This window comes from Eschrichtius robustus, chromosome 16, assembly GCF_028021215.1.
Source record: "Eschrichtius robustus isolate mEscRob2 chromosome 16, mEscRob2.pri, whole genome shotgun sequence".
Taxonomy (NCBI): Eukaryota; Metazoa; Chordata; class Mammalia; order Artiodactyla; family Eschrichtiidae; genus Eschrichtius; species Eschrichtius robustus.
This window is the reverse complement of record NC_090839.1, coordinates 21,526,950-21,553,132: the sequence shown is the minus strand read 5'-3', so window position 1 is coordinate 21,553,132 and position 26,183 is coordinate 21,526,950. Positions and strand designations below refer to the sequence as shown.

General features: G+C 37.8%; 1 protein-coding gene across 4 annotated transcripts in view; it reads left to right on the top strand.

Annotated features, from left to right (window-relative positions):
* RALGAPB (Ral GTPase activating protein non-catalytic subunit beta) overlaps positions 1–26,183 on the top strand; it is a 105,908-nt gene that overhangs the window by 42,237 nt on the left and 37,488 nt on the right. For 3 of the 4 annotated variants that reach the window (XM_068565358.1, XM_068565359.1, XM_068565360.1), the window contains exons 7-16: positions 3,015–3,193; positions 4,244–4,392; positions 4,519–4,735; positions 8,262–8,463; positions 11,262–11,429; positions 11,955–12,069; positions 12,452–12,599; positions 20,707–20,771; positions 21,973–22,102; positions 23,919–24,052. In XM_068565358.1, the coding sequence (XP_068421459.1) occupies positions 3,015–3,193; positions 4,244–4,392; positions 4,519–4,735; positions 8,262–8,463; positions 11,262–11,429; positions 11,955–12,069; positions 12,452–12,599; positions 20,707–20,771; positions 21,973–22,102; positions 23,919–24,052 (1,507 nt within the window). The remainder of the gene's footprint in view (positions 1–3,014; positions 3,194–4,243; positions 4,393–4,518; positions 4,736–8,261; positions 8,464–11,261; positions 11,430–11,954; positions 12,070–12,451; positions 12,600–20,706; positions 20,772–21,972; positions 22,103–23,918; positions 24,053–26,183) is intronic. The other variant, XM_068565357.1, reaches the window with a different exon arrangement.

Here is a 26,183-nt window from a genome sequence, read left to right as displayed (position 1 = left end):
ACTACATGCCAGTATTACTGATGAACATAGATGCAAACATCCTCAACAAAATACTAGCAGACAGAATCCAACAGCACATTAAAAGGATCATACACCATGATCAAGTGGGGTTTATCCCAGGAATGCAAGGATTCTTCAGTATATGCGAATCAATCAATGTGATATACCATACTAACAGATTGAAGGGTAAAAACCATATGATCATCTCAACAGATGCAGAAAAAGCTTTCGACAAAATCAACACCCATTTATGATAAAAACTCTCCAGAAAGCAGGCATAGAGGGAACCTACCTCAACATGATAAAGGCCTTATATGACAAACCCACAGCCAACATCGTTCTCAATGGTGAAAAACTGAAACCATTTCCTCTAAGATCAGGAACAAGACAAGGTTGCCCACTCTCACCACTATTATTCAACATAGTTTTGGAAGTTTTAGCCACAGCAATCAGAGAAGAAAAAGACATAAAAGGAATCCAAATCGGAAAAGAAGTAAAACTGTCACTGTTTGCAGATGACATGATACTATACATAGAGAATCCTAATGATGCTACCAGAAAACTACTAGAGCTAATCAGTGAATTTGGTAAAGTAGCAGGATACAAAATTAATGCACAGAAACCTCTTGCATTCCTGTACACTAATGATGAAAAATCTGGACGAGAAGTTAAGGAAACACTCCCATTTACCACTGCAACAAAAAGAATAAAATACTTAGGAATAAACCTACCTAAGGAGACAAAAGACCTGAATGCAGAAAACTATAAGACACTGATGAAAGAAATTAAAGACGATATAAACAGGTGGAGAGATATACCATATTCTTGGACTGGAAGAATCAACATTGTGAAAATGACTGTACTACCCAAAGCAATCTACAGATTCAATGCAATACTTATCAAACTACCAATGGCATTTTTCACAGAACTAGAACAAAAAGTTTTGCAATTTGTATGGTAACACAAAGACCCCAAATAGCCAAAGCAATCTTGAGAAAGAAAAACGGAGCTGGAGGAATCAGGCTCCCTGACTTCAGACTCTACTATGAAGCTACAGTAATCAAGACAGTATGGTACTGGCACAAAAAACAGACATACAGATGACTGGAACAGGATAGAAAGCCCAGAGATGAACCCACACACATACGGTCACCTCATCTTTGATAAAGGAGGCAAGAATATACAATGGAGAAAAGACAGCCTCTTCAACAAGTGGTGCTGGGAAAACTGGACAGCTACATGTAAAAGAATGAAATTAGAACACTCCCTAACACCATACACAAAAATAAACTCAAAATGGATTAAAGACTTAAATGTAAGGCCAGACACTATAAAACTCTTAGAGGAAAACATAGGCAGAACACTCTTTGACATAAATCACAGCAAGATCTTTTTTGATCCACCTCCTGGAGAAATGGAAGTAAAAAAAAAAAAAAAAACAAATGGGACCTAATGAAACTTAAAAGCTTTTGCACAGCAAAGGAAACCATAAGCAAGATGAAAAGACAACCCTCAGAATGGGAGAAAATATTTGCAAACGAAGCAACTGACAAAGGATTAATCTCCAAAATATACAAGCAGTTCATGCAGCTCAATATCAAAAAAACAAACAACCCAATCCAAAAATGGGTGGAAGACCTAAATAGACATTTCTCCAAAGAAGATATACAGATTGCCAACAAACACATGAAAGGATGCTCAACATCACTAATCATTAGAGAAATGCAAGTCAAAACTACAATGAGGTATCACTTTACACTGGTCAGAATGGCCATCATCAAAAAATCTAGAAACAATAAATGCTGGAGAGGGTGTGGAGAAAAGGGAACCCTCTTGCACTGTTATTGGGAATGTAAATTGATACAGCCACTATGGAGAACAGTATGGAGGTTCCTTAAAAAACTAAAAATGGAACTACCATACGACCCAGCAATCCCACTACTGAGCATATACCCTGAGAAAACCATAATTCCAAAAGTGCCATGTCCCACAATGTTCATTGCAGCACTATTTACAATAGCCAGGACATGGAATCAACCTAAGTGTCCATCGACAGATGAATGGATAAAGAAGATGTGGCATATATATACAGCCATAAAAGAAACGAAATTGAGTTATTTGTAGTGAGGTTGATGGACCTAGAGTCTGTCATACAGAGTGAATGAAGTAAGTCAGAAAGAGGAAAACAAATACCGTATGCTGACACATATATTTGGAATCTAAAAAAAATGGATATGATGAACCTAGGGGCAGGACAGGAATAAAGATGCAGACGTAGAGAATGGACTTGAGGACACGGGGGTGGGGAGGGAAGGGTAAGCTGGGACGAAGTGAGAGAGTAGCATGGACATATATACACTACCAAATGTAAAATAGATAGCTAGTGGGAAGCAGCTGCATAGCACAGGGAGATCAGCTTGGTGTTTTGTAACCACCTAGAGGCATGGGACTGATTCAGTTTGTTGTACAGCAGAAACTAACACAACATTGTAAAGCAGTTATACTCCAATAAAGATGTTAAAATAAATAAATAAATTTTAAAAATATGGAACAGAAAAAAAAATAAATACATTGAAATGTATGGCTTTAGTATGTGCACGTGAACACAAACACTAATCCCAATTTTCACATAGTTTTTAAAAAATTGGAAATGTTAATATTAAAGTAAGATTTTTCTCCTTGGGCTTCTTGTTGATTTATTTATAGTTTTACCATTCCATTGCTTAATTCCAAACATATTACAAAATATCCATGTATACGTTAAAAAAATTAAAAACTAGTCTTATTTTGATTCTCATTCTCTGAATAGGCAAAGTAAGTTCATGTAAGCACACTGCAGGTCTTCTGTAAAGTAGTGTTGATGTTTGAGTCCCTAGCTTATTAAATACAGATTAATCTCCTCTCTGAATCAAAGAAATAGGCACAAACAGCCTGTTCTTAAATTAGATTGCATGCATTTTATTGCTAAAGAAATTTCTAAATGTATAATTAATTCTTGCTCTCTCTTTTGATAGTAATCCCGTGGATTTGAGTAACCCAGCCATTATAAGCTCTACTCCCAAATTTCAGGAACAGTTCTTAAATGTGAGCGGAATGCCGCAAGAATTGAATCAGTATCCCTGCCTTAAACATCTGCCTCAAATATTTTTTCGTGCCATGCGTGGAATCAGCTGTCTGGTGGATGCATTCTTAGGTGAATTTTGCGTATGTTGCTAGATGTTTGAAGATAACTCTAGAGTCTAGTTTTAGAAACTTTTGTGGACAGCCCAAAGCAAAAGATGAACAGAGTTGATTACAAATAATAACCTGGGAAAAATTATTTGCAACGAGTGTGATAGCTAGAGGGTTTTTGTTATTATTATATAAATAGATCAAATAATGCAAAGAAAAAGAATGAGACCTGGTAGATAAATGGACAAAGACTATGAGTAAATAATTTGCAAAAGAGAAAAGTGTTCATTCTCAGTAGTAATCCAAGAAAATACAGATTAAAATGCATTAGGTATCATTCTTATGTGAATCATTAGGAAGCAGTTTATACTTTTTGTGAACCGTTGTTTTAAACTGTTTTTCACATGAAAAGTCAGAATTTTTTTAACCTGTTAAAAGGCAGCGATATTTAATACCTATCATTTTCAAAAACGTTTTGTTATGTGCAATTAATATATTACAGAGGTAATATATTAGTTCAGTTAACTTTGGCTGCCACCTAGCCAAAAGTACTAGTGGTTTAAACAAGGTAGTTTACTTTCACACGTGTTAAGTGCAGGACTAAGCTGTATACAGGGCTGCTATAGCAGTTCCACCATTGTCAGAGACCCAAGGCCCTTCCATCTTCTGGCTCTTCATCCGTTGTACACACTCTCATGGGCCATGATGGCTGAAAGAGTTCCAGCTATCCTGTTCAGGAATTGGGAAGGAAGGAGCATCTACCTTTGATTGGTTCTTTTAAGGAGATTTCTTGGGGAAGACCCACCCAATAATTGCCCACTTCTCTATGGTCAGAACATGGCCACATCTGGCTGTAAGGGAGCCTTCAAAAGGCAGTTGTTTATTCTGGGTAGCCATGCCTAGCTAAAATTTGTGTTTTGTAACTCAGGAAGAAAGGACAAATTGATATTGGGAGGCAGCTAGCAGTCCCTGCTGTAGGCTGTTGTGAGCCTTCACTGGTGTTGCTCGAGGAAGATTTACTGACCACATATTTTGAACTATGAAGAGTAACTCCATTTATCTTTCTTTAAAGGCATTTCTAGACCCCGATCAGACAGTGCTCCTCCAACACCCGTGAATAGATTGAGTATGCCTCAAAGCACTGCTGTCAATACCACCCCACCACATAACCGGAGGCACCGGGCTGTTACTGTGAATAAGGCCACCATGAAGACAAGCACAGTAAGTTTTCATGACCATTGTTATACTGTATAAAATGGGCTTTTTAATCTGCCCTCCTTTTAAAAAATTCTGCTGTTTTCTCAAACTTTTCATGAGTGTGGCTATATTCTTGTGTTCTTCTAATAGGTTAGTACTGCTCACGCCTCAAAAGTTCAGCACCAGACATCCTCCACCTCTCCTCTGTCAAGTCCAAATCAGACTAGTTCAGAACCCCGGCCACTGCCTGCCCCACAGAGACCAAAGGTTAACAGCATCTTGAATCTCTTTGGATCATGGTTATTTGATGCAGCATTTGTTCACTGTAAACTTCATAATGGGATAAACAGAGACAGCAGCATGACTGGTAAATATTGCTCAAGAAATACGTTGTCATTTTTTTCTTTTCTTTTTTTTCTTTTTAATCTTTCCTACCTGCAAGATTAATATGTATCTTAAAAAGCTCTCTGTCTCTGACCAAGCAGTGTCTTGTGCTTAACCCCTTCCAGCTGAAGTAATTTTGAAAGTTTCCCTACTTGTCCTTTTTATGTTTGTTCTATGAGGTTTGGCTTTTGTCTGGCTTTTGTCTAACACTTCAGGTTAGCCACTTTTTGTTAAACCAGATTCCTTTCAGTAGGTGACCTGGAAGTTCCCTTCATGTCAGCCAGGATAATAATATTGATATAAAGAATTAAACATAATTGACCAGAAATTTATTCATAAGAAGTGTTTTCTTAGATTTTGACAGCCATTCACTCATTACTACATATAAATATCAGAAAATTTCTGCTTCCCAGAAGACTCTAACCTTTTAGGTTTTAGTCTAGAGAACTTTATTTCAAGGGCACACTTTGAAAAATATATTTTCTCTGTAAGTAAATAAGGCTGGTGAAGAATTAATAACTCAACCCTGATATCTTCATTTAGATTTTATTACAGAAATGAAATTCTATCTAAATCTGATTGATTTTTGTCATCTTACCATTATACATGGAAGTAGTGGCATAGGGTGCAGGATGGAAGGCTGGGGTACTGCAGAATATACTGAATATTTATGACTGTTTTATAGAGCTGAACAATAAAAATGGCTAGCACTTATTGATCTGCAGTTACTCTGTGCCAGGTACTATGCTTTATGAATTAACTGTGCTTTATGTAATAATATAATTAATATTGGTTGGTTGGTAAGAGAAGCACTTTTCCACTGGGGTTGGAAATAACTTGAGATAAAAGGATGCCTAATTGCATTAGATTATGCATCTCTAGGGAGAGTGTTAATTTCAAGGATAAAACTAATAAAATGGTCATAAGGGTCTCTGCTTTCTCTCAGAAATGCATTCTTATTATGTATCATCTCGGAACTAAGGGTCTATGACTGTTAGCATTATATACATGTAAATTATTTTGGTTGTCCTTACAAATCTTTAAATAATTTAGAAAAGTAGTGCATATAAAGGCATTTTCAGGAGTATCATTTGAGATTGCATGATTGAGTTTAGGGATTCCTTTGTTTATTTTGTTCAAATTCAGACACTTTATATTCTACCATTTCCCTATTTTATTTGCAAGTTTGACTTACGGATAAGTAAATGTACTTATTTGATGACTAAATGAAAACATTTAAAAAACATTTTGGCTTATGTTTTCTTACGTTCATGTGCCTTATATTTTGAGTTTTATGACCCATGTTTATATTTATTAATTTGTATTGTATATTCTAGATTGAGTTAGTCATATTTTTATTTTTTATTTTTATTAAGATACAATTCTTTACAGTGTAACTTTTGGGTATCAAGCTGTTGACACTAAAATCCCTGAATCCAGAGTGGTTCAACCTGCTGCTTCCTTGGTGGGCTTGCTTAAAGGGAATTTATAGATCTTCCCACTCTCTAGGGAGTTTTTAACAGCTTTTCTCACCCTCTTGTGCCAAAAGATAGAAACTAGAATTCAAATCATGTGTGGGCTACAAATTCCTACTTTTAACTCTTACCATTTTCTTTGGTGGGGAAAAGATAGAAGCTCTTCTTCCCCCACCTTGTGTTCAGAGATGAGAAAGGCTGTTGTATTTATTACCCAGGAGATAGGAGGTGTCCGGATAGCTGAATGGGTTAGAGTGCTGTTGGGTGCTACTCTTGCGGTCTTGGGGGTGGTGGGAAGTTTGAGAATACTGACTCTGTTAGTCTGTTCTCTAAGTACTGGCTGCCATCAAGGAATTCTGCCATGTAGTTCACCTCTAACTTAAAATGTTTGCTTCTGTGAACTGGTTAGCTTTAGAGTTACATGACAGTACACTGTGCTTTGTAATTGTAACATTGAGCTGGGAAGGGTTAATGAACTAAAATTTTAATGCACGTTATGGGCAGTTCAAAACCTCAATTTTTTGTAGTTGTGTAATTTTCTTCGTTCATTGTTTTGCATGATACAAAAATCATAATTTTGGATCTGAATGCACAATTTCCTGTTTTTGAACTAGCTTGTGGTATCATAAAGCTTTTAATCTAACTTTTAAAAAGCTAAAAAGCTTCTTAACTTACTGTAAAATTTCACCATCTTTAAAGTATTTTATAATTACTACTGTCCTTTGATTTGTTTCCATTTATTTCTATTATCTTGCAGCATCTTTTATCCAAATTCTTCTTTCTTATAAATCTTGTAAGTAGGAACCAGAAGCTTCTCCTTAATTGCAGTCATGTTTTTATTTTTTTCATAATTCCATTAAAAATTTTGATTGTCATTGTCTCTTGTAGTTTTTGCACTTGGGAAGAAAAATACTTTTCTGTGTTTTGAATGGGGAAGATTGTTGGCAAAAGCAAATTAATCTGCCTGAATCAGTCCCATTATTTTCGTACACTAGTCTGGTCATGTCATGAATTCCAGGATTTTGCACTAACTGTGTTTTGGCTTTTTTTTTTTTTTTTTTTAATTTAAAGCTTTAAGCGTATTTTTATACAGATTTAGTGTTTGATTTGTATGCATTCTGCATGTAGTGTTTTTCAAATGTATTATTGCTGGATAGCTTATTCAGGACTAAAAATGGCTCATGGGAAGTTGCATAAAGATTTATGCTTGACTCTGCATTCTGTTAAATCTGTTATTACAAATAATTTAAACATTTCATGTAGAGTGATAAAAGATTTCAGAGTGATTTTCAATACACTGTGAAATCTTTAGTTAAAAATAAAAGCAACTTTCGAAGGGCTTCTGTTTCAGTGACAACGAATGACCATGATAATCTTTCTTACCAATCCAATTTTCTGATTTATCAACCTCAAGTTAGCTGCTGTCTGTGGTTGTTAAAATTCATTCTCATTTTGCTTGGTTGGGCGATTCTTTGGTGTGTGTTTTAGAGTTGGGTGGGTGGTGGGAATGCTCTCTCTTCCTCCCTACCCATTTCTTATCCTTACCTTGCCCTCTCCCTAAAGTATACAGCCTGGCATGGGATTACCCATTCAATTATGATGTCTGTCTGGGGTAATGTGTAAATTTGCAGTACCTATTTTTCTCAATGTTTAAGCATCATTTTTTAGGGAGAGGAAAAAAACAGAATAAATAATAGAAAGGCCAAATTCTGTGTTATATATCTGTATGTATGTGAATACAGATATATACAAATGTACTCTGCTAATCAGAAATTCAGTTGAAAAATGCATCTTGTAGAATCTGTTAAACTGACAGTACCACTGTAAATTGTTACCCCTTTTCAAAGAAGATTTCAGAGAGCCCTTTTTAAAAAAAAAAAAAAAAAATTAAGACATAATTGCTAAACAAAAGCATTATTGGATTCTATTCAAGTAGCTATTTAATGACACCAACATTTGATCTTTGTGTCCAGGGTCCCATGAGCCTATTTACATATCAACAAATATAATAAAACCCTCCTTTTTTCTCCCCAGCCATTACAACACAAGCTAGCATGGAGTTTCGACGGAAAGGGTCACAAATGTCCACAGACACCATGGTTTCCAATCCTATGTTTGATGCAAGTGAATTTCCTGATAACTATGAAGCAGGAAGAGCTGAGGCTTGTGGGACACTGTGTAGGATTTTTTGTAGCAAGAAGACTGGAGAAGAGATTCTGCCAGCTTATTTATCCAGGTCTTAGAATTTTTTTTGTTTATTTTTCCATTTATATAGTTGTGATAGTGAAACTATTATAGCATGGCTTAGTAGGTTGAATTGTTAAGTAAACGTTGGTTTGGAATACCTGCAAATGTATGTAAGTAACTGAAATTTTTTGCTTGAATTCTTCCTTTTTACCTGCCTTACCAGATTTGGTGAGGACCCCTAACACCCTTTTTATTTTAGATGTATTGTTAATTCCATCTTACATGATGTTTGTTAATTACAGAGAGATTTGAAGGGCCACACTAAATTTTTAATACATTTTTACCACAGTACTAGACACTATAGATGGTCCAGAAATGTTAGCTGTCAATCCTGCCTCTAAGGAGCTTATTTTCTCAAGTGAGCAAAGCCATGTACACAAGTAACACCAATCCAATAGCAATAGGAAGCTGGTAAGAGAGAGACACAGAAAAAGTGCTATAGGCATTCAGAGGAAGCAGCAGCATACACTTGCCCTGGGGGTTCAGGAGAGAGTTACAGAGGATTGGATGATTGTGCTGGACTTATAAAAGATGACTAGTATTTAGACTATGTTAGCAAGTTGGGTAGGGTCATCCTATCCAAATTTATGACTTCAACCAGTCTTTTTGAATGGCTCTGCCATCCATTCAGTTGCTTATGCCAGAAACTAGGAGTCTTTAGGCTTCTCTTCTCTCCCTCTGTATCTTTAGATGGTCAACCGACTCTTGCCTTTCTGCTACTTAACCCTCGAAAATCTCTCCACTCTGTCCCCACCATGACACTTCAGGCCTTGTCACTTTTTTGCTAAATTAACTTGTAATGGCCTCCTATTTTTCTTGACTGTCTTTTGCCCTCCTCAACTGATCATTCACACAGCTGCTGAAGTGATACTTATATTAATAAGAACATTCAGGTGTCTGTACATACTAGGTTCTCAGGAGAGAGGATTAAACTGACTCAGAAGGAAAAAGTGTAGAAGAATACAGATATGAAACAGAATGGTACATGCAAGGAAGTAAGCAGTATCTTAATAGGCACTTGACTTTAAGTAACAGAAAACTCTTTCAATGTGACTTAAGCAAAAGGGGAATGAGTTATGAGAAACTCACGCTATTGAATACTTTCTAAGGTCAGGACATGCAGCAGGGTCTCACGAAGGGCAGGAACCAGGAGCTAGAAAGTGTTCAGGGACCAAAACAACCTTCCTCCTTTTTGTTTCTCTGTCATCATGGTCTCCCAGAACTGCTTCGTTCTTCTCTTACCTGCAGATCATGTTTTTATATTGTAGTATGCTTCTAAGTTCAAATTTCCGTGACCTTTGTCTAGGTGACCAGCAGGGCCAATTAGCATTCTGAATCCTAATTTCAGATTCCTGAGAAAGAGGATCTGATTAATCAGGTGTCTACCTCTGGTCTAATCAGCTACAGCTGTGAAGGTGGGTCCCATTGGATACTGGCACCCCATGTGGTGGGGGCACATTTCTTAGGAGGGAGACGATGGGTTGGGGCGATACTCCAAACGGTATCGATAGCAGTAAGGGAGAAGGCTGTGAACACGAGCCTTCCATCTGGCCCATAAGATTGGGTGGGTGGTAGTGTGACCGAAGAAGGGATTTGTGAGGGGGCCAAGGATGGGGTTAGTGTTGAACCTGTTGAATTTGAGGTGCCTGCGGGCTATTTATCAACAAATATTTATTAAGTTCCTACTTTGTGCCAGTCGCTGTGCACAGGGAGTACTAGAGTAATCAGTAGACATGTCCTGCCCTCAGGTCTCCAGTATGCTTTTGGCTAGTAGATCTGGAGCTAGAGACTGATCTGATTATGTTTGGTGGCTTAAGTAGTGTTTAAAACCAGGCTAGTAGAAGAGATAGCTTAGAGAACTGAGGTTGGCAGCCTGAGGAACACCAGTGTTAGGAGGCACGTGGAGTAAGAAGATCTGTTAAAGGAACTAGCCATAGAAGCCAGAGAAGAATTAAGAGCAGAAGGGAGTAATCAAAGGGTTGAATGCTTTAAAAAGGCAAAGTTAAGACTTAGACATGTCTTTTGGATTTAGCAATTGAGAGGCCATTGGTTATTTTCTATAACATGGTTTTAGTTGAGTTCTAGAAAGAGAAGATAGATTGAAATGGGTTGAGCAGTGACCAGGCGGTGAGGAAGTTGTTTCTGAGGAGGTTTGTGGGGAAAGGTACCTTACAGTAGCAGAAGAGTATACTAGTGTAGTTGCTCTTGAATGATGGAAGATTGAATGCTTAGTTCATTGGGGGTTAGGGGAGGATGTTGAAAGTAAGGTATGTTCAAGTACATTCCTAAAAGGATTCTTATTCAGAGTGACCTTCATATCGTGGGGAATACAGGGTCGAATGAGGTTTCTTTCTTTCACTGTGCCCCCAAAAATAATGGGGGAGGGGGAAAGGGACACAACACACTTTTTTTCAGGAATTGTGAAACGCTACAAAATTTTACTGACATGGAAATCAATTCAGTAATTCCTCCAGTTTATTGATAATTACTGCAGCCTTTTGTTTTTATCAATACTTACTTCATTTGCAGGCACCTGTAACTGAGTTGCAAGGCTTAAAACTTCAAGAAAGTGTAATAGACATGAATCTTTTTTTTCTTTTGATTAGGAAATATAACTTGGTTCTTAGTGTATTTAATTCTGATTTGTTCTAACTCCAGTAATACCTTTTAAAGGATAGAAGTAGTGAAGATTGGAAATAGACTTTAAGATGACTGTGTAGAAAATATTAATAATTATGAAAATAATTGATCAGCAGTTTGTTTAAAATTTTTTTCTTGCTTTCCTAGATTTTACATGCTTTTAATTCAAGGTTTGCAGATAAATGATTATGTGTGCCATCCTGTCTTGGCCAGCGTTATTCTAAACTCCCCTCCTTTGTTCTGCTGTGACTTGAAAGGGATTGATGTTGTGGTTCCTTACTTTATTTCAGCTCTTGAAACCATTTTGCCTGACAGGTAAGCTTTCATTCTGTACTAGTATGTCAGTTGTCGGTTTTGGCCTGGTCTGTTTTGGTGCTTCCTCCCCAGTTTCCCAATTTATCCTGTCCAGTTGTCTTCATGGCCCAAGGGAACTCAGGCCATATTAATTGAGTGCAGAACATCCAGGCCTATCTCGTCCCTGAACTCTTTCAGTTCTCTTTGTCCATAGGCGTGTTGAATCCTTCTTGGTCTGGTCTAGAGGGGTAAGAACAGCCCCAGCCCAGAGGTCTTTTGTGGAATAGGCCTTACATTTAAAATCAATCAATCAATCAGATTCTAGTTTAATTCCATAACAGTTTAACATAGAGATTCTCTCTCACACACACACACACAAATTGCAGAATATAAACTCAGTGGAAAGTAATTACTGCATTCTTTATAAAACCAAACCCAGTACGTGTATTGTGAAAAATTGGCATAATGTATATTTGGCAATAGCTAAAAACATACTTTACTTCAGAAATACTAATAGCTGTCTTTATTATTATTTTTTTTTGGCAGAGAACTCTCAAAATTCAAAAGCTATGTAAATCCAACAGAATTAAGAAGATCTTCCATTAATATCCTGCTTTCTTTGTTGCCCCTCCCACATCACTTTGGCACAGTCAAATCCGAGGTAAAGTTTTATTAAAGTTTTTTATATTCTGTATTCTCTTTTGTGTGTTAATTCAAGTCAAATTGAATTTTTAAAAATGGAACAGGAGCTTTTAAAAAATTTTTCAAATTATTTCAGGTGAATCAACAAAGTTGATTTGTTGAGGTATTTCTTCTGTCAGTGAGCCAGCACGCCCTTGGCCTACCATTTCAAGCGGTGATGAGCTAGTGATGTCTGATCTCATATGTTGTGTGAGTTAGTGACACACTTAGCACAGTGGCTAATGTTAGTCAGACTGAAAGCCTTGCTTGTTAGACTGATCTGTGTGTCCACTGTAGCAGTTCCTACATGGGCATAGCGTACCACAGCAGACGATGTTAAATGTTATTTGTTTCTTCCGTAGGTGGTCCTGGAAGGAAAATTTAGTAATGATGACAGCTCTTCTTATGATAAACCAATAACTTTTTTGTCACTGAAGTTGAGACTTGTGAATATACTAATAGGTGCCTTGCAAACGGAGACAGACCCCAACAACACTCAAATGATACTAGGTTTGTGTTCACATGTTTTTTTGTAAGTAAGTGAAAACCCAGGTATGTTGACCTCAGGCATGTTGAGGAGGCAGGGGTCAGGGATGGGAACCTAAGCATAATATAGCCCTACTTGTTCTGAATCAGAGGCAGAATTTGTTTGCTTTTATATGTGAAAAATTTTGAAGGGGTGAGATGAGGGAAGGAAAGCATCCTAGTTGCCTTGGTAGGTCATGTTGGCTTAGTTTTATTTGTGTTCTTTATTTTTCTCGTTCCCTCTTGCCCTTCCTCTCTCCTTCTCTCCCCTTGCCTCCCCTTCTTCTCCCCTTCCCTCTCTTCTCTTTCCTTTCTGCCCTCATTACTTCTGCCTCTGCCTCTTCCTCCTGCCTGTTACATACATGTGAAAATGTTTGGAGTTGGGTGTAATTCTGGAAGCCATGTTTGAACAGCCAAGAGGAGATTGAGGAGTAGCTGTTGCTGTGCCTCCTCCCTTTTTCCTTCTTATTTCCTGTTGGTTTTCTAATCATACTGACTCTCTGTCTTAAGTGGCTCCTTATTATTATTGCCACTTACATATTTTAAACCCTTATCACCTCTCAGCTTGGTTACTGCAGCTGTCTCTTACTGTACTTCTGGTTTTTTATCAAAGCCAAGGGCATGGTCCTATGTGCAGGTACTCCAAGGAGAAAGAAGAGAATGGCATGGCTTTTATCCTTGAGCAAGTCTCATTGCAGAGATTGGAACACCTTCACAGAGTACTCAGATAACAGCAGAAGGCAGTGCTGATTGCGTGTCATGTTGAGTGTCTTCAGGGTTGAGAAAGAAGAAACCAAAAGAGCAAGGAAACTTCATAGAGGGAAGTGGAAGTTAAATTGCATCTTGTAGGGCAAGATTTGAATAGGTGCCAGTGAGGTTAGGATTTCATTCCAGGAGAGGAGAGGACAAGGCCAGAGAATTGGTGGTGGCAGTAGTGGTTGGAGTGGGTACTCAGGAAGTATAGTATGTTATGCAGCAAGAGAGGGGAATAAACAGGGAAGAGTAAATCCTTTCATTTTGGAAAGGAGTTGAAGGAACAGAGGTTAAATCTCGATGTGAGAGAGCCTCCAAATTATACTTTTTTAGGTTATTCAAATAACATCACTTGAAATCAGATAATTTCTACAGTTGATAGAGTATTTAGTTCCACTTTATCCTTTTTCTGAAGAAGCTCCTATGTGTGTTCCAAGGAAGAATCAATTGTCGGTCTTGCCATAGATTGGCAAAGCTGTGTCTGTCCTCTCTTTATCCATAGTGCACAAGAGCACTCCCCCACTGGGATGAGAAGCAGTGTGCTAGGCTCACTATCTTGTTTCTGTCCTAGTCTTTCTAGGGCTATGAGTTCCTTGGTAATAAATACATACAGCTTGCCTTCAGAATATGCAGCCATGGGCGAGCCCTAAACCATTCGTAAAAAGCAGTTGGTCAGAAAGATATAGCTGTGATTTCTATTTTGTTATTTTATATTGAAAAGATCAGGGCTTCCCTGGTGGCACAGTGGTTAAGAATCTGCCTGCCAACGCAGGGGACATGGGTTCAAGCCCTGATCCGGGAAGATCCCACATGCCACGGAGCAACTAAGCCCGTGTGCCATAACTACTGAGCCTGCGCACCACAACTACTGAGCCCGCATGCTACAGCTACTGAAGGCTGCATGCCTAGAGCCCGTGCTCTGCCACAAGAGAAGCCACCGCAATGAGAAGCCCGCGCACCGCAAGGAAGAGTAGCCCCCGCTCACCGCAACTAGAGAAGGCCCGCGCGCAGCAACAAAGACCCAGTGCAGCCAAAAATAAATTTAAAAAATAAATAAATTTATTTAAAAAAGAGGAAAGATCAGAATCTGGTTTTGAAAGTATTACATAATATTTTTCTTAGTTTATATTACCCTCGAAATTGAGGTGTTTACATCTGGTCTTTCACACCAATTAAAAAATACCTGAAAACGGTCTTTTTTTTTTTTTTTTTTTTTTTTTTTACCATTTTAACTATTTTTTTTCCTTTTTTTTTCTTTTAATCATTCATCAATTTTATACACATCACTGTATACATGTCAATCCCAATCGCCCAATTCAGCACACCACCATCCCCACCCCACCGCAGTTTTCCCCCTTGGTGTCCGTACATTGGTTCTCTACATCTGTGTCTCAACTTCTGCCCTGCAACCCGGTTCATCTGTACCATTTTTCAAGGTTCCACATACATGTGTTAATATACGATATTTGTTTTGCTCTTTCTGACTTACTTCACTCTGTATGACAGTCTCTAGATCCATCCACATCTCAACAAATGACTCAATTTCGTTCCTTTTTATGGCTGAGTAATATTCCATTGTATATATGTACCACAACTTCATTATCCATTCATCTGTCGATGGGCATTCAGGTTGCTTCCATGACCTGGCTATTGTAAATAGTGCTGCAATGAACATTGGGGTACATGTGTCTTTTTGAATTACGGTTTTCTCTGGGTATATGCCCAGTAGTGGGATTGCTGGGTCATATGGTAATTCTACTTTTAGTTTTTTAAGGAACCTCCATATTGTTCTCCATAGTGGCTGTATCAATTTACATTCCCACCAACAGTGCAAGAGGGTTCCCTTTTCTCCACACCCTCTCCAGCATTTGTTGTTTGTAGATTTTCTGATGATGCCCATTCTAACTGGTGTGAGGTGATACCTCATTGTAGTTTTGATTTGCATTTCTCTAATAATTAGTGATGTTGAGCATCTTTTCATGTGCTTCCTGGCCATCTGTATGTCTTCTTTGTAGAAATGTCTATTTGGGTCTTCTGCCCATTTTTGGATTGGGTTGTTTGTTTCTTTAATATTGAGCTGAATGAGCTGTTTATATATTTTGGAGATTAATCCTTTGTCCGTTGATTCGTTTGCAAATATCTTCTCCCATTCTGAGGGTTGTCTTTTCGTCTTGTTTATGGTTTCCTTTGCTGTGCAAAAGCTTTGAAGTTTCTTTAGGTCCCATTTGTTTATTTTTGTTTTTATTTCTATTACTCTAGGAGGTGGATCAAAAAAGATCTTGGCTGTGATTTATGTCATGGAGTGTTCTTCCTATGTTTTCCTCTAAGAGTTTTATAGTGTCCGGTCTTACATTTAGGTCTCTAATCCATTTTGAGTTTATTTTTGTGTATGGTGTTAGGGAGTATTCTAATTTCATTCTTTTACATGTAGCTGTCCAGTTTTCCCAGCACCACTTATTGAAGAGACTGTCTTTTCTCCATTGTATATCTTTGCCTCCTTTGTCATAGATTAGATGACCATAGGTGCGTGGGTTTACCTCTGGGCTTTCTATCTTGTTCCATTGATCTATGTTTCTGTTTTTGTGCCAGTACCATATTGTCTTGATTGCTGTAGCTTTGTAGTAGAGTCTGAAGTCAGGGAGTCTGATTCCTCCAGCTCCGTTTTTTTCCCTCAAGACTGCTTTGGCTATTCGGGGTCTTTTGTGTCTCCATACAAATTTTAAGATGATTTGTTCTAGTTCCGTAAAAAATGCCATTGGTAATTTGATAGGGATTGCATTGAATCTGTAGATTGCTTGGGGTAGTATAGTCATTTTCACAATATTGATTCTTCCAATCCAAGATCATGGTATATCTCTCCATCTCTTGGTATCAGCTTTAATTTCTTTCATCAGTGTCTTATAGTTTTCTGCATACAGGTCTTTTGTCTCCCTAGGTAGGTTTTTTCCTAAGTATTTTATTCTTTTTGTTGCAATGGTAAATGGGAGTGTTTCCATAATTTCTCTTTCAGAGTTTTCATCATTAGTGTATAGGAATGCAAGAGATTTCTGTGCATTAATTTTGTATCCTGCAACTTTACCAAATTCATTAATTAGCTCTAGTAGTTTTCTGGTAGCATCTTTAGGATTCTCTATCTATAGTATCATGTCATCTGCAAACAGTGACAGTTTTACTTCTTCTTTTCCAAGTTGTATTCCTTTTATTTCTTTTTCTTCTCTGATTGCCATGGCTAGGACTTCCAGAACTATGTTGAATAATAGTGGTGAGAGTGGACATCCTTGTCTCATTCCTGATCTTAGAGGAAATGCTTTCAGTTTTTCACCATTGAGAATGATGTTTGCTGTGGGTTTGTCATATATGGCCTTTATTATGTTGAGGTAGGTTCCCTCTATGCCCACTTTCTGGAGAGTTTTTATCATAAGTGGGTGTTGAATTTTGTCAGAAGCTTTTTCTGCATCTATTGAGATGATCATATGGTTTTTATCCTTCAGTTTGTTAATATGGTGTATCACATTGATTGATTTGCGTATATTGAAGAATCCTTGCATCCCTGGGATAAATCCCACTTGATCATGGTGTGTGATCCTTTTAATGTGTTGTTGGATTCTGTCTGCTAGTATTTTGTTGAGGATTTTTGCATCTCTATTCAAAAAAATAATCAGTGATATTGGTCTGTAATTTTCTTTTTTTGTAGTATCTTTGTCCGGTTTTGGTATCAGGGTGATGGTGGCCTCATAGAATGAGTTTGGGAGTGTTCCTTCCTCTGCAATTTTTTGGAAGAGTTTGAGAAGGATGGGTGTTAGCTCTTCTCTAAATGTTTGGTAGAATTCACCTGTGAAGCCATCTGGTCCTGGACTTTTGTTTGTTGGAAGATTTTTAATCACAGTTTCAATTTCATTACTTGTGATTGGTCTGTTCATATTTTCTGTTTCTTCCTGGTTCAGTCTTGGAAGGTTATACCTTTCTAAGAATTTGTCCATTTCTTCCAGGTTGTCCATTTTACTGGCATAGAGTTGCTTGTAGTAGTCTCTTAGGATGCTTTGTATTTCTGCGGTGTCTGTTGTAACTTCTCCTTTTTCATTTCTGATTTTATTGATTTGAGTCCTCTCCCTCTTTTTCTTGATGAGTCTGGCTAATGGCTTATCAATTTTGTTGATCTTCTCAAAGAACCAGCTTTTAGTTTTATCGATCTTTGCTATTGTTTTCTTTGTTTCTATTTCATTTATTTCTGCTCTGATCTTTATGATTTCTTTCCTTCTGCTAACTTTGGGTTTTGTTTGTTCTTCTTTCTGTAGTTCCTTTAGGTGTAAGGTTAGATTGTTTATTTGAGATTTTTCTTGTTTCTTAGGTAGGCTTGTATAGCTATAAACTTCCCTCTTAGAACTGCTTTTGCTGCATCCCATAGGTTTTGGATCATCGTATTTTCATTGTCATTTGTCTCTAAGTATTTTTTGATTTCCTCTTTGATTTCTTCAGTGATCTCTTGGTTTTTTAGTAACGTACTGTTTAGCCTCCATGTGTTTGTGTTTTTTACATTTTTTTCCCTGTAATTGACTCCTAATCTCATAGCGTTGTGGTCAGAAAAGATGCTTGATATGATTTCGATTTTCTTAAATTTACTGAGGCTTGATTTGTGACCCAAGACGTGATCTATCCTGGAGAATGTTCCGTGCGCACTTGAGAAGAACGTGTAATCTGCTGTCTTTGGATGGAATGTCCTATAAATATCAATTAAATCTATCTGGTCTATTGTGTCATTTAAAGCTTTTCATCTTTTATAGCTGTTAGCAGTTGCCTTATGTATTGAGGTGCTCCTATGTTGGGTGCATATATATTTATAATTATTATATCTTCTTCTTGGATTGATCCCTTGATCATTATGTAGTGTCCTTCCTTGTCTCTTGTAACATTCTTTATGTTAAAGTCTATTTTATCTGATATGAGTATTGCTACTCCAGCTTTCTTTTGATTTCCATTTGCATGGAATATCTTTTTCCATCCCCTTACTTTCAGTCTGTACATGTCCCTAGGTCTGAAGTGGGTCTCTTGTAGACAGTATATATATGGGTCTTGTTTTTGTATCCATTCTGCAAGCCTGTGTCTTTTGGTTGGAGCATTTAATCCATTCACGTTTAAGGTAATTATCGATATGTATATTCCTATGACCATTTTCTTAATTGTTTTGGGTTTGTTTTTGTAGGTCCTTTTCTTCTCTTGTGTTTCCCACTTAGAGAAGTTCCTTTAGCATTTGTTGTAGAGCTGGTTTGGTGGTGCTGAATTCTCTTAGCTTTAGCTTGTCTGTAAAGCTTTTGATTTCTCCATGGAATCTGAATGAGATCCTTGCTGGGTAGAGTAATCTTGGTTGTAGGTTCTTTCCTTTCATAACTTTAAGTATATCATGGCACTCCCCTCTGGCTTGTAGAGTTTCTGCTGAGGAATCAGCTGTTAACCTTATGGGAGTTCTGTTGTATGTTATTTGTCGTTTTTCCCTTGCTGCTTTCAATAATTTTTCTTTGTCTTTAATTTTTGCCAATTTGATTACTGTGTGTCTCGGCGTGTTTCTCCTTGGGTTTATCCTGTATGGGACTCTCTGCGCTTCCAGGACTTGGGTGACTATTTCCTTTCCCATGTTAGAAAAGTTTTTGACTATAATCTCTTCAAATATTTTCTCTGGTCCTTTCTCTCTCTCTTCTCCTTCTGGGACCCCTATAATGCGAATGTTGTTGCATTTAATGTTGTCCCAGAGGTCTCTTAGGCTGTCTTCGTTTCTTTTCATTCTTTTTTCTTTAGTCTGTTCCGCCACAGTGAATTCCACCATTCTGTCTTCCAGGTCACTTATCCGTTCTTCTGCCTCAGTTATTCTGCTCTTGATTCCTTCTAGTGTAGTTTTCATTTCAGTTATTGTATTGGTCATCTCTGTTTGTTTGTTCTTTAATTCTTCTAGGTCTTTGTTAATCATTTCTTGCATCTTCTCGATCTTTGCCTCCATTCTTATTCCAAGGTCCTGGATCATCTTCACTATCATTATTCTGAATTCTTTTTCTGGAAGGTTGCCTATTTCCACTTCATTTAGTTGTTTTTCTGGGGTTTTTTCTTGTTCCTTCATCTGGTATATAGCCCTCTGCCTTTTCATCTTGTCTGTCTTTCTGTGAATGTGGTTTTTGTTCCACAGGCTGCAGGATTGTAGTTCTTCTTCTGCTGTCTGTCCTCTGGTGGTTGAGGCTATCTAAGAGGCTTGATGGGAGGCTCTGGTGGTGGGTAGAGCTGACTGTTTCTGTGGCGGCCAGAGCTCAGTAAAACTTTAATCCACTTGACTGTTGATGGGTGGGGCTGGGTTCCCTCCCTGTTGGTTGTTTTGCCTGAGGCAACACAACACTGGAGCCTACCTGGGCTCTTTGGTGGGGCTAATGACAGACTCTGGGAGGGCTCTCGCCAAGGAGTGCTTCCCAGAACTTCTGCTGCCGGTGTCCTTGTCCCCACGGTGAAACAGGGCCACCCGCCCCCCCCGCCCCCCCCCCCCCCCGCCTCTGCAGAAGATCTTCCAACACTAGCAGGTAGGTCTAGTTCAGTCTCCCCCGGGGTCACTGCTCCTTCCCCTGGGTCCCGATGCGCACGCTATTTTGTGTGCGCCCTCCAAGAGTGGGGTCTCTGTTTCCCCCAATCCTGTCGAAGTCCTGCAATCAATTCCCACTAGGCTTCAAAGTCTGTTCTCTATGAATTCCTCCTCCCGTTGTCGGACCCCCAGGTTGGGAAGCTTGACGTGGGGCTCAGAATCTTCACTCCAGTGGGTGGACTTCTGTGGTATAAGTGTTCGCCAGTCTGTGAGTCACCCACCCACCAGTTATGGGATTTGATTTTACTCTGATTGCGCCCCTCCTACCATCTCACTGTGGCTTCTCCTTTGTCTTTGGATGTGGGGTATCTTTTTTGGTGAGTTCCAGTGTCTTCCTGTCGATGATTGTCCAGCAGCTAGTTGTGATTCTGGTGTTCTCGCAAGAGGGAGTGAGAGCACGTCCTTCTACTCCGCCATCTTGGTTCCTCCTCTGAAAACGGTCATTTTTTTATGTAAAGCAAAGTTTGACCTTCAGAGTTTTTTTTTTTTTTTGACCTTCAGATTTATTTTAGGAAAACGTCATTTTAAAATTTGGGGGTGAGATCAGGAGATTAGGTCATTTCTAAAGAATATCTTTTCTGACCAACCAATGGATTTATTAGTAATTTTATGGAACCTTCAGGAATACTCAGCTAAAGTAATATTCTTATCTCTGTATTAATGGAGATGTTTTAGCCATTTTAGTATTCTTGTCATGTATTTAAATGTATTTTTTTGTTGTTTCAGGGGCAATGTTAAATATTGTTCAAGATTCAGCACTTTTAGAAGCCATTGGTTGCCAGATGGAGATGGTAAGAAGCATACAACATGTAATTTGTCAGAGAATATCAACTTCTGTTTTTATGTAAATTATATTCCAAAATGTCTGTCCTTGTGTTTTTTAAAGGCATTTGTTTGTAAATTCAGCTCACTGATTCAGAAAGGATCCTTTTTAAAATATCTATTTTGAGGTTTCTTACCTTTCAGTGCCTCATCAGGTCCCTGAGAGATTCGGCATGAGAGAAATTCCAGCTAAACACTGTCTTTATTCGTGGACAGTGTTTACTTAAAGCTCTTACTTCTTTTGCTGTGTTGGTGAATTGGCTTGAATAATCTAGAAAAAGCCCCCTACTGCATAATTCCTTGTATCCCTTGTAGATCTAGTGTTGGCTGTAAACAGCATCTAGTTTATTCTTTTCTATCTCATCAGCTCTTTCTGGCCCCTCTAGACCAAAGTTTGAAGATCCCCCCAAAGCACCAATGCTTCTAAATCAAAAAAACTTTCCAGAGACTCCCAGTTCCCCCTGCTTCTGTCTTCAAGATATGTGATCCCTCTACCTGGAGTAGAGGTGGGGCGGTGGGTGGGTGGGGAATTAATAGAGTATACTGGAGTGAGATGGGTGGATGTTGGATGGGTGGTCAAGTTATTATTAAGGAAATTATGTTCATGTCCCAGTAGGTGGCTAATAACAGTCACCTTATCTGGATAAAAGGAATTGTGTTTGTAGGGGAAGAAAATGAGGAATGTCTTTAACAGATACCTTTGTTAGCCCCTATACATACAGGAGTTAATCATATGTTTTATTGTTTGTGTTTTATCATATAACTACATTTGAAAGTTGTTTGTTTATTTGTGTTTTGTTTTTTTAAGATTGTATTCCTGTTCTGATGTTTTGCTTGGGAGGCACTAGGGTATGTCTTTAAGGACCCAGAGTCATTAGCTAGTGAAGTCTAGTGAAGATGGGAAAGGTCTGGCCCTTTTAAACAGCAGCAAAGAAAACCCCAGAATGGGTACCCTCTAATCATCAGACCCTTGATACCTCCAATAGGTGGTGTTTATGTGAAAACACCACAGCAGTTTTAATCCTTTGTCAATTTTTATCTGTGTATCAGTTTGTGCTGTTTAGCTGGCACATTCCATTTTATCAACATGGCTTTAGTGATTGACTTCTGTCTATACTTGTAAACTATGGGTCTAGCTGTCAAATATTTGATTCATTTTTATTTGACTAGGGTGGTGGAGAAAATAACTTGAAGAGTCATAGTCGCACGAATAGTGGTATTAGTTCAGCAAGTGGTGGAAGCACGGAGCCCACAACTCCTGACAGTGAAAGACCTGCTCAGGCTCTCCTAAGAGATTATGGTAATCCATGTTTGTTTTTTTTTGAAATCTAAAGTTTATAGAATAACTTTTAATGCACAGATATACAAAACAAGCGAAGAAACTTTAAACCAGATTTTAAGTTCATGACTTTTATGTATCTAAGTGTAACAGAGTGGCTATTAGTCCAAAACATTAAGAACAAGAAAACATTTAGCTCTGTAGCTTTTAGTAGTTAGATTTGGGGTGGTTTCTTAGATTTTATAAGTGATTATAATGTGTGGTTAGGAAACATTTCTGAATTCTGTACCAAGCGCTAGTAGTACAGAGTCAAATAGGATTTACGCTCTGCCTCAGAGTCTAATGGCAGAGTCAGCCAGTATATCAGTTTTTGCAGTGTGGTAAGGGTGGGTGATGGTTTATGCATTAGATGGCAACCCAGAGGAGAGTCTGTCTTTGTGTTTGAAGGCTATATACCCTACTATATCTGGTTAGATTCTTCAGTCACAAAATGTAAGAAAGAGTAAGGAAACACTTGCCATTAGAGCATCCTATTCAATAATGTCCTTTATCCTGGGCAGTTACTTTATGGGTTCTGTGAGTTTATGGGTGCCTTTATGTTTTTACACATAAATACTAATGGTGTATTGAATCTGTATTAATCCAGCTAGATTGGGATGCAATCTAGCTCCTTAGATATGAGCTTAATTTTTTTAATCATTTGGAGAGTTCATGAGCCCAGGAGTCCAGGCATATTTCAGTGATTTAAGTTTGTTTTAAGTATCCTTCAGCATGTCAGATACATAAGGTCATTATGTGGCTCTTAAACACATTTAAATATTGCATTTATGAAGAAGTTATTTAAATTGCTGTCTTACTCATTATGCTTGTGGATTTAAGTGTAGGTGAAAATTTGTTTTATTTTTCATGTTTCTAAGACACTTTTAAACTAAAGAAATTTTCGCGTTATTATATGTGTTCTAATATAAATGTTTGAAGTGGTTATTGTTTGTTTCAGTATTTTGAACTGGTGTTAGTGAGTTCTGCTTGTAATGTCATAAAGTATTTTTCCTAAGAAATCCAGATTTGTGTTAGTGTTGCATGAATGTCTCTCTTTAATGATCATTCCTTTTTTTGTTGTCACTGCCCTCTTTCTGATAGGATCGACAGGTATAATGTCCCTAAAGCTTCCTTTATAAATTCAATTTAATTTGTCCTAATTTATTATTAACTAAGTAGTAATTACTTTTAAATATAGAATTGGAGGCTAAATAAAAACACAATAACTTGGTTATTTAATTTTTTTAGAAGTATTAAAGTTGTCTTAGAGAATTCAGTGTTAAAATTTGTTTGAAAAGGGATTGCATGTAACTTTTGGTGGTTTAAACCCTGAAAATAATTTCAGTAGATGCTTTAGGGTAATTCCCAGCATCTGAGGAGATTCTAAAATTTGAATTCTTTCCTCTATAAAATTCCAAGGAAATAATTGATAGCCTTTTCATTGTTTTGCTTTTTTGTTTTTTAAATGTAACTCTGTGATTTAATTTAGAAGTTTTAAGATTTACATTGTTATAAGAATGATATTGAAACTTTCAAATCCCAGTGGATGTCTGTATGAAAGTACCTGAGCTGGGAGCTAGAAGCTGCTCTGGTCCAGTGTGTATGTATGCCCTGTGCACTGTTGTTCAGTCAGGCTTGACGCTCAGGCCAGTGGGGCGGGGAGCATAGTGCTGTGTGGGTGCCCATCGTGCTCACTGTGGCTGCTGTGGTCTGTGCCTAGTGGAATGCTGTGCTTCTCGTTACTAATGCTTAGTTGTTTTCCCTCCCTGTGGGATGTGGCATTGGGGTTATATCCTAGCTCTTAATACAGATTCAGCTGCCGGGCTCCTGATTCGCAGCATTCATCTCGTCACCCAAAGACTCAATTCCCAGTGGCGGCAAGACATGAGCATATCACTGGCAGCTCTAGAGCTCCTCTCTGGCCTGGCGAAGGTGAGAAGGACAATCCTTTTATTTTAGCCCAGCGGCCTTGGACTATGGCTCTTTTTTCTGTACCTCCTGACCCCTTCTTGGGGTATTGCGGTGTTGGTTATATTCAATGCAGTTGATATCAAGGTGTGCAGAAATGAGCCTCCAAGTGAGATTTTACAAAATGATCTTTAGTATTTTGTTTAATAGGTTCAAAGAGTGTGAATGATATTTTTTGCTGTTAAATTACTGGAAACATTTCGATGCTTGCTATTCATTTGTACATAATAATAGAATACCTGTTGATTTATACCTGTTGATTTTGTATTTGCTTATAATACCCTTAAATTTTCAACAACATTTTGTGCCATTATAAGATCATCTAACTTCAATGAACAAATGCAGATTTGGCAACAAAAGAAAAGCTTATCCTAAAATATGCCATTTGGGACTACCTGTGATTCTTCCATCTTCCATTATCAGAGATAAGTGAAAATTGGCTATGTTTGCAAATTTCTTTCATAGCTCTTTTTCAGTTTTGTGGAACCTTAGAGCTGGGTGTCCATTTGCATTTCTCTAAGTATTTTCTTTTTTTTTTACTGAGGTAAAATTCACATAACATAAAATTATCCTTTTAAAGTGAACAATTCAGTGCCTATTAGTACTTTCACCGTGTTGTGCAACCACCACCTCTATCTAGTTCCAAAACTAGATAGAGTTTTATTTATAACCCCAAAAAGAACCCTGTACCCATTAAGTGGTTGTTTCCTGGTCTCCGTTTCCCCTAATCCCTAACAACCACCAATCTGCATTCTGTCTCTATGGATTTACCTATTTTGGATATTTCTTATAAATTAAGTCATACAACCTATGACCTTTTATGTATGGCTTCCTTCACCTAATATGTTTTTGAGGTTGATTTATGTTGTAGAGTCTGTCACAACTTCATTCCATTTTATGGTGGAATGATATTCCAGTATATTTATGTACCAATTTGTCCGTTCCTCTGTTGCACATTTGGGCTGTTTCTACCTTTTGGCTATTGTGAATAGTGCTGCTATGAACATGGACATACATGTGTTTATTTGAATACCAATTTTCAGTTGTTTTGGGTATATACCTAGGAGTGGAATTGCTGGGTCGTATGGTAATTCTATATTTAACTTTTTGAGGAGCTGCCAAACTGTTGTCCACAGCGACTGAATCACTTTACGTTTCCGCCAGTGATATAGGAGGGTTCCAATTTCTCCACATCTTCACTAACATCTAAATGTTTTCTTATCTGTAAAATGGGCAGGATTATCTTCTGTATAACACCTGGTGATGTGAGGATGAAATGAAATGAAATATATAGAACACTTTGTAAACACAAAGGTGATGTACACACATAAGGTGATATTGTCTGAGATAAAATTTAAGCCCTCGTTTTACAGATGAGGGGACAGGTAAACAGAGGGTGTGACTTACCTAAGTTATGAGAGACAAAATAGGCAAGAAAACCTGAGATGTTCTCACCACCACTTAGAGCTTACCTTTACCTCAGAGATTCTCAAGGATAGATGAAATGGCCATAGTTTTGTGAGGAGCAGTATTGATGCAGAAGGTAAGAATAGCCATTTGTGAGACATGCAGGACCACACTGTCTTTGAGAGCAAGGTACTGTTGCCTGTGACCTTCAGTACACTTGCAGTGGTAAGGAATAATTAGTCCTAGATGGAGTGCTCTCTGGACCTAACAAACCATAAAGGGCTAACACTACGTGATTTCAAGACTTGCTGTATAAAGCTATGGTAATCAAAACAGTCTGGTATTGGTATAGGGTTAGACAACTAGATCAACAGCGTAGTATATAGGGAGTCCAGAAATAGATCCACACATGTATGGACATCTGATTTTTGACAAAGGTGCCATGACAATTCAAAGGAGAAAGGATAGTGTTTTCAACAAATGGTGCTGGAACAATCAGATATTCATATACCAAAAAGAAAAAAGAACTTTGATTCATACTTTGTACTATGTACAAAAATTACCTCATAATGGATTGTAGACCTAAATATAAAACCTAAACTCTAAACTTCTAGAAGAAACAATGGGAGAAAAATCTTTATTGGTTGTACAGAGATTTGGGTTATACAAAGATTTCTTAGATATTACA